This window comes from Myxocyprinus asiaticus, chromosome 47 (assembly GCF_019703515.2).
Source record: "Myxocyprinus asiaticus isolate MX2 ecotype Aquarium Trade chromosome 47, UBuf_Myxa_2, whole genome shotgun sequence".
In the NCBI taxonomy this organism is placed as follows: domain Eukaryota; kingdom Metazoa; phylum Chordata; class Actinopteri; order Cypriniformes; family Catostomidae; genus Myxocyprinus; species Myxocyprinus asiaticus.
In genome coordinates this window covers 1,897,501-1,909,652 of record NC_059390.1, presented here as the reverse complement: position 1 = coordinate 1,909,652, position 12,152 = coordinate 1,897,501, and the positions used below count along the sequence as shown (strand labels likewise).

The following is a 12,152-nucleotide window of genomic DNA, read 5'->3' as shown; positions in this document are numbered from 1 at the left end:
AAGGATATTATCATAAACAAAACAAAAAAAAAAAATATATATATATATATATTACAAAAAAATGTTTTTCGTAAACTGAAATAAAAATTGAAAATAACTGGAAAAAATCAAACTAAACTAAGATACGTTTAGTTAAATACAATAGTAAATAATATAAAATTAACTTTAGAAATTATTTTTCGTTTTTGGTGCGGTATAATTTTAAACTTAAACTCACCATGAAAATGCCACTAGGTGGCGATAACAGACGTTCATTTGACCTCGTTGTATTAGCACAATATTTATCACCAAATATTTCTTCCTCATAAGTACTAAAAGAATCGTTAATTTAACCGTTACAGAACCGGAATTGTTAAGAGGAATCGGAACTGACATTGTTTAATTCTTGATGATTCCCAAATTCAGTTGCTTATTCAGATGAAAAGAAATTATCTTTTTTTTTTTTTTTATGATTGATCTATGATAATTAATATTCGATATTTGATTAGGGAGTCCAGTTATACAACCCACATTAAACAAATTCCTATTTGCCCATTTTTTTGTTTTTTTTTTTTCAATTTGGAATGCCCAATTCCCAATGCGCTCTAAGTCCTCCGCTTCTGAGACCGTCAATCCGCGCGTCTTATCATGTGGCTTGTTGAGCGCGTTACCACGGAGACAGCGCGTGTGGAGGCTTCACGCTATTCTCCGCGGCATCCACGCACAACTCACCACGCACCCCACTGAGAGCGAGAACCACATTATAGTGACCACGAGGAGGTTACCCCATGTGACTCTACCCTCCCTAGCAACCGGGCCAATTTGGTTGCTAAGGAGACCTGGCTGGAGTCACTCAGCACACCCTGGATTCGCTATTTGCCCATTCTTAAATTAATCCCTTCATATAAATATTTAATAAAAAAAATTAAAAAATAAATGTGCTGAAAATCAAAAAAAAAAAAAAAAACTTAGATTAGAAACTACTGAAAAACTGAAATTAAACTAAAATTACAAACAAAATGAAAAAGAAACTATATTAGAGTGACAATACTTGCTGGGCGGGAGATTTCAATAAAACATTTATACTGCAGTTGATATAAAAGTATTGATATGGTAATCAGTGTGCAGGACAGTTTATCGTTCTTAACACGACAAAGAAACATGGAGTAATGCGAAAGTACAGAACGGGACGTGTTCCAAACAAGTCAAGACCAGGAAGAACTTCTTATTAAGAGTTGCTCAATGTTAGGAAGTATACGTTTAAAACAGGCATAGTCGTTCAATATATTACCATTTTTAAACTGAATTTCCAGCTAAAGTTACTACCTCTTGATAATATACTATTACCATGATATAAAATTACTCATAGTGTGAGAACTTGTATTTAAGGCTGGGACTGATACAGATTTCCCGATTCCATTCCAATTCACAAGCTCTCGATTCGGTTTCGATGTGATTCAGTCACGATTAATTTGTGTGTTTTTCACTTATAATTAGGCTTTGGATCGATGCCGTTTTACGCATCGATAATCAGAAAATGTTCCCGATGATAATCGATCTATATACAGTTGAAGTCAGAAGTTTACATACAGTTTTTCACAATTCCTGACATTTAATCGTAGAACACATTCCCTGTCTTAGGTCAGTTAGGATCACTACTTTATTTTAAGAATGTGAAATGTCAGAATAATAGTAGAGAGAATGATTTATTTCAGCTTTTATTTCTTTCATCACATTCCCAGTGGGTCAGAAGTTTACATACACTTTGTTAGTATTTGGTAGCATTGCCTTTAAATTGTTTAACTTGGGTCAAATGTTTTGGGTAGCCTTCCACAAGCTTCTCACAATAAGTTGCTGGAATTTTGTCCCATTCCTCCAGACAGAACTGGTGTAACTGAGTCAGGTTTGTAGGCCTCCTCAGATTGAGGTCAGGGCTTTGTGATGGCCACTCCAATACCTTGATTTTGTTGTCCTTAAGCCGTTTCGCCACAACTTTGGAGGTATGCTTGGGGTCATTGTCCATTTGGAAGACCCATTTGCAACCGAGCTTTAACTTCATGGCTGATGTCTTGAGATGTTGCTTCAATATATCCACATAATTTTCCTTCCTCATGATGCCATCTATTTTGTGAAGTGCACCAGTCCCTCCTGCAGCAAAGCACCCCCACAACATGATGCTGCCACCCCCATGCTTCACGGTTGGGATGGTGTTCTTTGGCTTGCAAGCCTCACCCTTTTACCTCCAATCATAACGATGGTTATTATGGCCAAACAGTTCAATTTTTGTTTTATCAGACCAGAGGACATTTCTCCAAAAAGTAAGATCTTTGTCCCCATGTGCACTTGCAAACTGTAGTCTGGTTTTTATATGGCGGTTTTGGAGCAGTGGCTTCTTCCTTGCTGAGCAGCTTTTCAGGTTATGTCGATATAGGACTTGTTTTACTGTGGATATAGATACTTGTCTACCTGTTTCCTCCAGCATCTTCACAAGGTCCTTTGCTGTTGTTCTGGAATTGATTTGCACTTTTCACACCAAACTACGTTCATCTCTAGGAGACAGAATGCGTCTCCTTCCTGAGCTGGTATGATGGCTGCGTGGTCCCATGGTGTTTATACTTGCATACTATTGTTTGTACAGATGAACGTGGTACCTTCAGGTGTTTGGAAATTGCTCTCAAGGATGAATCAGACTTGTGGAGGTCCACAATGTTTTTTCTGAGGTCTTGGACGATTTCTTTTGATTTTCCCATGATGTCAAGCAAAGAGGCACTGAGTTTGAAGGTAGGCCTTAAAATACATCCACAGGTACAGCTCCAATTCAGTACACCTCCTATCAGATGCTAACTGGCTAATTGCCTAAAGGCTGGCATCAATTTCTGGAATTTTCCAAGCTGCTTAAAGGCACAGTTAACTTAGCATATGTAAACTTCTGACCCACTGGAATTGTGATATAGTCAATTAAAAGTGAAACAATCTGTCTGTAAACAATTGTTGGAAATATTACTCATGTCATGCACAAAGTAGATGTCCTAAACGATTTGCCAAAACTATAGTTTGCTAATATGAAATCTGTGGAGTCATTAAAAAATGAGTTTTAATGACTTCAATCTAAGTGAATGTAAATTTCTGACTTCAACTGTATGCATTTTTTTCAGATGTAAATAGGGCTACTTGTTGCCCAATAGTCTTTGTCTCTGCTTACATACAGTATTTCTCATCAAAACATTGTAAAATTAAGTACAGTAAGTGTTATATCACCCCCTTGTGGTCTCCCAAAGCTATTACACCAGACTACATTAAATGTAAGAAAGTGAATTAGACAGTGAATCTTTTTTTATCATGATCGGGCACCAACCGAAATGAGGCGATGTACACAGAGAAATAAAATTCTGACCTCAGTTTACCAATGAAGCTCTCGCCCTCTCGGGACAGATCTGTGGCGTCTACTGAGATCAGATAGTTTGATGTTTTGCTCTTTTTCCTCTTCCGTCCAGCTAGTAAAAACACCTGAAGAGAGAGAGAGAGAGAGAGAGGACTAAACGTGAGCAGAACCGTATGTGTGAATGTGACGGAGCTTCAGCTATTCAGACCTTCTTGCCGTCTTCTCTCTCGAGGTGCATGAAGTATGTGGGGTAGAGGCCGCGGTCCATGCCCTTCTTATCCCGCGTGATGCGGCATTTCACCGTGACCCCGCGCGGAGCCGGACGCAGCACAAACTCCTCCAGATTATCCACCTCGACAGAGGAGCCTTCAGCCGATGGAGAACTCACCGGAACAACCTCCTGGGACAAAAAAACAGCAAAACAAATAAACAAAATTTTGCACCAAAATCATGCATTCTCTGAGAAACGTTTGTGTACCGGAACAAAAGCAAAATGCACTCTAGTCATTTATGTGCATTAATGGAAAATACAACATATTTCACATATTTTAACAATAAGTGAGTTTATTAAAACCCTTTACTAAAATGTAATATATACTGCATGTTGTCACTCCTCTTGAATAGACAAACTAAAATAGTGTGATAGGAATATACGGTATAATGTAAACATATTTGTGTGTTATTAGTACAAATAAAAAATTTATTATTCATTCATTGTTATTTTATTATTTATTATTATTAAATATATTGATCTATTAGATCCTATTTAATAAATGATCAAATATTATTTATTATTTGAAATATAACTGATTTATATTATTATTAAAGTAATATTATTAATTTATTATTACTTTATTTTAAGTATTAAACAATATTTGTTTGATAAATTAAAATATTATTTATTACTATTTTATTTATTAACTGTATTATTATAAATTATAATTATTTAATATAATTTATTAATATTATTGTGTATAGTTATTATTAAAAATAATATTATTACTAATTAATTATTACATTAAATGTATTATTACATTAATATATTAATTAAGTACTATTTATTTAATAAATTACAAAACATTACTAATTAAAATTATTTACTCATGTATTTATTATTTTATTATTTATTATTAACATTAAATATTATAAAACATGTATTGTGATTATTATTAATAATTAATTTATATTGTGTATTGTTATAAAAAAATAAAAATAGTACAACTGTTGAAATAAAAATGTAGAATGAGACGATTTATCTATGGCGAATTGATTTGATGGTGAAAAGTGGGCGTGTCATATCAGAATCCTCCAGAGCATCATAATTTATTTCCGATGGCAACTTTTCTTTTGCAAACTTATTGTTATTTGCTTTAATTGCTGTAACCTTTATTACATTAACTGTAAGTGCAAGCTTTTACATTTTGATAAACGATAACGAAGACAAACATTTACATTTCTTTGGAATACAATGATGAATCGTTCACAATAACACCAGAAACATGTATGAAGAAAGTACATTTGTATTTCATGTTGACTTTGTGTAGATAAGGATGCACTGATTTTCTTCTAACATCTTTTCATGACAAGAGTTCCAGCGGGAAATTAAGCAGGTCTTTACGCACACATATGTTGTGTAGGCATGCGACGGTATCAAATTTTCATGTCACTATAACTGCTGAAGCTTTTATCGCGGTATACGGTATTATCACGGTATTGATTACAAAACGGGTTGAAAGATAAACAAACTATTGTTGTTCTCTTAATAATACGTTTAAGTACTTTTCAATACCAAACTGGCCTTTAAATGAACAGCTATCAACACCATAGATGCATAGCTAAAATCTAACATTTAATTGATGTCTTAATATTTAAATGGTCATTATGCCACAGGGCCACTGATCATTACAGATTAGTACAGACCTTGCTTAAACCCTATTAGAAGGCGGATAAAGGGTTGGCAGCGTTCTTCCTTCATTTGCGCTTCTAGTCCATGCTGGTTTGTTTACATCACAGTGTGCATGTGTCATATATGCTGCATACATGCAGTTGTAAATCTCAATTCACTGATGGAATAAAAACTACTGTGCGATCAGAACAATCGAAGCAATTTGGATACAAGTATTTTTTATGTTTACTGTATTATGAAGTGCCCACGATAACAATATCATGCATGTTATTTACCGTGCGATACCCTACAACCGAATACCATCACATGCCTAATGTTGTGTAATGTGTGTTGTACAATGATTTATGGTGCAGCTCTTACCGTGGTCGATTTATTACTGGAGGCAGACGCCGGCCGTGTGCTTTCTGTGTTTGGTGAGAAAGAGCGGCTTTTGTCTTCAACTTCATCATCATCATCATCATCATCATCATCCTCACTGGCTTCATCATAGTTCATGCTGCCTGAGAGTCCTGAGAGGAACAGAGAGTTTAAAGCGCTCAAGAGGAGAAAGGACAACTACAGCTCTGAGACACACACTGTCATTTACTCTAGAGAGAGTGTGTTTTCCTTGACATTTCTGAAAATGTCCCCAGAAGAATAACGTGTGTGTGTGTGTGTGTGTGTGTGTGTGTCTCACCGCATCTCTGCAGCAGTGTGTGTATGTCTGTTTTGGGTTCCAACAGTGTGTCTGTATCAGCGTCAGTCTCTGGTTCTTCAGCGGTCGAGGGGGAGGGCTGTAGTGCTTGATTGACAGACAGAACTTGAACCTTACTGCCCAGATCAGGAGCAACAGAACCCAACAGCGCTGCCGGCCCATCGATGCCTGATGGACCGAAACATTTAAAACACAGCACGATTACAGCCATTTCGACACTTAATCATGTGCAGGATATGAATTACAGATATCAGCAATTCAGTGTTCACTGGTGAAAGTGCAAAGTTTTGATATCAGTAATTACACTGGTAAAAAGTTCATTCTTGTAATAAAAATGACGTCATTACTTGCAGTATTACACATTCAATAACACACACTTATACACAAAGAAGAATTTACGATTACAGTTTCAGTATTAAAATTTCAAAATGATCTGTCATTCACTCCAGTTCAAAACACAATTACAGATATCGGTAATTCATTTCTTACTAGTTGAAATTCAAATTTCACATATCAGGTATGAACTTCCTATTAGTAAAAATTATAATTGTTTTATATCAATATAGTTCAAATATCCATTCCTGATATTAAAAACTGAATTAAAGGGACAGTTCACCCAAAAATGAAAATTCTCTCATTATTCATTTACCCTGATGCATCTCAGATGTGTATGACTGTGTTTCTTCAGCAGAACACAAATGAAGATTTTTAGAAGAAGATAGAGGGTCTGTCAGGTGCTTATAATGGAAGTACACGGGTGTCGGCACTTCGACAGTCCAAAAGTCACATTTAGGCGGCATAAAAGTAATCCACACGACTCCAGTTGATCAATGAATTTCTTTTGAAGTGAATCGATAGGTTTGTGTAAAAAATAAATTGATAATTAAAACATTATTATTATTATTATTATTATTATTATTATTTTATTTTCTCCGCTTTTCTCCCCAATTTGGAATGCCCAATTCCCAATGCGCTCAAGGTCCTCGTGGTGGCGTAGTGACTCGCCTCAATCCGGGTGGTGGAGGACGAATCTCAGTTGCCTCCGCGTCTGAGACCGTCAATCCGCGCATCTTATCACGTGGCTTGTTGAGCGCGTTACCACGGAGACGTAGCGTGTGTGGAGGCTTCACGCTATTCTCCCTGCGGCATCCACGCACAATTCACCACACCGAGAGCGAGAACCACATTATAGCGACCACGAGGAGGTTACCCCATGTGACTCTACCCTCCCTAGCAACTGGGCCAATTTGGTTGCTTAGGAGACCTGGCTGGAGTCACTCAGCACGCCCTGGATTCAAACTCACGACTCCAGGTGTGATAGTCAGCATCAATACTCGCTGAGCTACCCAGGCCCCCAATTAAAACATAAACTTTAAAGGTGACCTATTATTCCCCTTTTTACAAGATGTAATATAAGTCTCAGGGTGTCCCCAGAATGTGTCTGTGAAGTTTCAGCTCAAAATACCCCACGGATCATTTATTATACCATGTTGTAAATGCCTCTTTTTGGGTGGAATCAAAAACACACTGTTTTCGTGTGTGTCTCTTTAAATGCAAATAAGCTGCTGCTCCCCGCCCCCTTTCCGGAAGAGGGCTGTGCCTTTACATTATTCTTAGTAATAATGTAGCTGCTCCAGCGCTGAAAAAAATGGTGGACTGTGTGTCGATCACTCAGGGGAGGATCTATGATAATAGGGTGGAGTCCGTCACCAGTCGTGGGCGTGGCCTGCTCTAAAGTGACGTCACTTTAGAGCGGATATGAAAACCAGTCATTTTGAGACACTGTTTTAGATTCATAGAAATATAAGAAAGAGGAGTGGGTGGACTTTCAACATTGTAGGGTGGTTGTGTACACACACTGCCGATTCACATTTATGTTCAAACACCATGTAAAAGTGAATTTTGCATAATAGGTCCCCTTTAAAAAAGCACTTCCTGCCAGCAGTTGACACACCACGTAGCTGTCGCGTGACGTAAGCACGTCAACGAGTTCATGTGAGAATTCAGAAGCGGCGCTTATTTACAACAGAAGAACGAACGTCACGCGAGAGTTCGGAGAGCATCAGCGCCCTGGACGGAAGCGCCGATTTAAGGTTCAAAACATTTTAATTATCGACTTGTTTCTTACATAAACCTATTGATTTGCTTCAGAAGTCGTTCATTGATCGACTGGAGTCGTGTGGATTACTTTTATGCTGCCTAAATATGACTTTTGGACAGTCAAAACGCCGACACCCGTGTACTTGCATCAAAATCTTAATTTGTGTTCTGCTGAAGAAAGACAGTCACACACATCTGAGATGGCATCAGGGTAAGTGAATAATGAGAGAATTTTCATTTCTGGGTGAACTATTCATTAAAAAACTAGTACAAATTGTAATTTTTTATATCTGTAAATGCATTTCATCTAGGGCTGTCGATTTAGAGAATTAAATCGATTATATAAAAAAAGCAACATTGAAGTTGACACAGCGACCAAATAACGCTGTTTATGATGCGACGCAACCAAAGTGACGCGCTCCAGAAGCGTCCGTCTGACGCATGTGTGCATCGATGCGTCTATCTTGTACAGACTGACGAATTCAGTTTAAAAATGGATTGCTGTGGACTGTGGGCCAATATGGAGGACGAAACCTGCTAAATAAATAAATAAATAAATACACAAATACATATAATAAATAATATGTTTGTGCATAGATAAAGATACAAATAATTAAATAAATAAATGCACCCATTAATGCAAAATAATACAATATAAAACATAAATTGTTAAAGGAAATGCAAAATTGAAAGTTTGACTTTTAATTCCACATTTCAATATTTCTTTAATCATTTATTTCTGTATGCCATGTTTATTTTTTCTTTATGCAACATGCTAATGAGAGGATGGTATGGATAGTTTGACGGTGATGCCTGAACAGCTGTTATTAGCATGTTTCATGAAGAAAAAATAAACATGGCATACAGAAATAAATGATTAAAGAAATATAGAAATGTGGAATTAAAAGTCAAACTATCAATTTTGCATTTCCTTTAACAATTTGAAAACTTTTTAAATTAAAATGTTAGCATTGTAAAGGAATTCAAAGATTTATATTTGTCTACAAATCTAATGTTCAGGCATTTAAATATAAGCCTTTACATCAAAAGTTTTTTAAGATCATGCAGAACATAAATTCAGTGAAGTGTGTCCAAACGTGTCCAGTGAATGAAAGACTGAAAAACACCTTCCCCAAGAGAGATCGAAGGACAAACAAGAGAGACAGAGAAACAGATAAGAGTGCATCTGTGTGAATGCTTTACTGTTTACAGATGAACAGAAGACAAAATATTAAACATATAATACCAAATGAGTAATAAAAATAGTGAATCCTCCTCACAATGTAACTTGTCAGTCTAGTGTAATGATTAAACTTTCAAACAAAGGTCAAAGGTCACATGAGCGTTAACCTCACCGTCTAAGATGATGTCACTGGCCGTGTTGATGTGAGGCTCGACAAGTGGCGCTTGTTCTTCACTGCGACGGGGTCGTGAGCGCCGCGGGCGTCCCTCAGAGTTGGGCTGCACCATGAGCGGCTCTTGGCGCTTCCGCCGCTGTTTCTGCTCCAACAGCACCCTCTGTAGACACAATAACGCCATTAACACACTCAGCACATCGCTAGTTACTTAGAAGGTGTTGTCTATCCTAACAAACACTGTTTCATACAGGAAACAACATCATCACTCGTAATGTCAGTCACTTTCCAACAGAAACGCACTGAAACACTAACAGCAGAACTGTGTGTGTGTGTGTGTGTATAAGGCAGTTGAGAGCATGAAGGGCACAAGTGAGATTTTCAAAGGCTCCGACAGGGACATACACAAACACTGCATTTCCTGATTTCTTATTGTGTCCTGATGTTTAGTTGTGTGTTATTGTGTTATTTTATGTTATCGTGTGTTCATGTGTTTTGTTGTGTGTTATTGTGTTATTTTATGTTATCGTGTGTTCATGTGTTTTGTTGTGTGTTATTGTGTTATTTTATGTTATCGTGTGTTCATGTGTTTTGTTGTGTGTTATTGTGTTATTTTATGTTATTGTGTGTTCATGTGTTTTGTTGTGTAATATTGTGTTGTTTTATGTTATCGTGTGTTCATGTGTTTAGTTGTGTGTTATTGTGTTGTTTTATGTTATCGTGTGTTCATGTGTTTTGTTGTGTAATATTGTGTTGTTTTATGTTATCGTGTGTTCATGTGTTTAGTTGTGTAATATTGTGTTGTTTTATGTTATCGTGTGTTCATGTGTTTTGTTGTGTTATATTGTGTTGTTTTATGTTATCGTGTGTTCATGTGTTTTGTTGTGTTATATTGTGTTGTTTTATGTTATTGTGTGTTGATGTGTTTAGTTGTGTAATATTGTGTTGTTTTATGTTATCGTGTGTTCATGTGTTTAGTTGTGTAATATTGTGTTGTTTTATGTTATTGTGTGTTGATGTGTTTAGTTGTGTTATATTGTGTTGTTTTATGTTATCGTGTGTTCATGTGTTTAGTTGTGTTATATTGTGTTGTTTTATGTTATCGTGTGGATGTGTTTGTTGTTTTATGTGTGTTTATGTTTGTGTGTAATATTGTGTTGTTTTATGTTATCGTGTGTTCATGTGTTTAGTTGTGTAATATTGTGTTGTTTTATGTTATCGTGTGTTCATGTGTTTTGTTGTGTGTTATTGTGTTGTTTTATGTTATCGTGTGTTCATGTGTTTAGTTGTGTGTTATTGTGTTGTTTTATGTTATCGTGTGTTCATGTGTTTAGTTGTGTTATATTGTGTTGTTTTATGTTATCGTGTGTTCATGTGTTTAGTTGTGTTATATTGTGTTGTTTTATGTTATTGTGTGTTGATGTGTTTAGTTGTTTTATGTTATCGTGTGTTCATGTGTTTAGTTGTGTAATATTGTGTTGTTTTATGTTATCGTGTGTTCATGTGTTTAGTTGTGTAATATTGTGTTGTTTTATGTTATCGTGTGTTCATGTGTTTTGTTGTGTGTTATTGTGTTGTTTTATGTTATCGTGTGTTCATGTGTTTAGTTGTGTGTTATTGTGTTGTTTTATGTTATCGTGTGTTCATGTGTTTAGTTGTGTAATATTGTGTTGTTTTATGTTATCGTGTGTTCATGTGTTTAGTTGTGTGTTATTGTGTTGTTTTATGTTATCGTGTGTTCATGTGTTTAGTTGTGTGTTATTGTGTTGTTTTATGTTATCGTGTGTTCATGTGTTTTGTTGTGTTATATTGTGTTGTTTTATGTTATCGTGTGTTCATGTGTTTAGTTGTGTTATATTGTGTTGTTTTATGTTATCGTGTGTTCATGTGTTTAGTTGTGTAATATTGTGTTGTTTTATGTTATCGTGTGTTCATGTGTTTAGTTGTGTTATATTGTGTTGTTTTATGTTATCGTGTGTTCATGTGTTTAGTTGTGTAATATTGTGTTGTTTTATGTTATCGTGTGTTCATGTGTTTAGTTGTGTGTTATTGTGTTGTTTTATGTTATCGTGTGTTCATGTGTTTTGTTGTGTTATATTGTGTTGTTTTATGTTATCGTGTGTTCATGTGTTTAGTTGTGTAATATTGTGTTGTTTTATGTTATTGTGTGTTGATGTGTTTAGTTGTGTTATATTGTGTTGTTTTATGTTATCGTGTGTTCATGTGTTTAGTTGTGTTATATTGTGTTGTTTTATGTTATCGTGTGTTCATGTGTTTAGTTGTGTAATATTGTGTTGTTTTATGTTATCGTGTGTTCATGTGTTTAGTTGTGTTATATTGTGTTGTTTTATGTTATCGTGTGTTCATGTGTTTAGTTGTGTTATATTGTGTTGTTTTATGTTATCGTGTGTTCATGTGTTTAGTTGTGTAATATTGTGTTGTTTTATGTTATTGTGTGTTGATGTGTTTAGTTGTGTTATATTGTGTTGTTTTATGTTATCGTGTGTTCATGTGTTTAGTTGTGTTATATTGTGTTGTTTTATGTTATCATGTGTTGATGTGTTTTGTTGTGTAATATTGTGTTATTTTATGTTATTGTGTATTCATGTGTTTTGTTGTGTAATATTGTGTTGTTTTATGTTATTGTGTGTTGATGTGTCTCACTTGTTTCTCCAGTTTCTGTTGTCGGAGGTTCAGACTGTCGTCCTCCAGTGTGCTGAAACACAAGAAACACAC

General features: G+C 35.6%; 1 protein-coding gene across 2 annotated transcripts in view; it reads right to left on the bottom strand.

The window, feature by feature from the left end:
• Positions 1 to 12,152, bottom strand: part of tulp3 (TUB like protein 3) — a 38,085-nt gene that overhangs the window by 10,440 nt on the left and 15,493 nt on the right. For both annotated transcript variants that reach the window (XM_051691527.1, XM_051691526.1), the window contains exons 3-8: positions 12,081 to 12,132; positions 9,417 to 9,579; positions 5,944 to 6,129; positions 5,628 to 5,776; positions 3,570 to 3,761; positions 3,374 to 3,486 (exon numbers count right to left, since the gene is read on the bottom strand). In XM_051691527.1, coding sequence (XP_051547487.1) covers positions 3,374 to 3,486; positions 3,570 to 3,761; positions 5,628 to 5,776; positions 5,944 to 6,129; positions 9,417 to 9,579; positions 12,081 to 12,132 — 855 coding nt within the window. The remainder of the gene's footprint in view (positions 1 to 3,373; positions 3,487 to 3,569; positions 3,762 to 5,627; positions 5,777 to 5,943; positions 6,130 to 9,416; positions 9,580 to 12,080; positions 12,133 to 12,152) is intronic.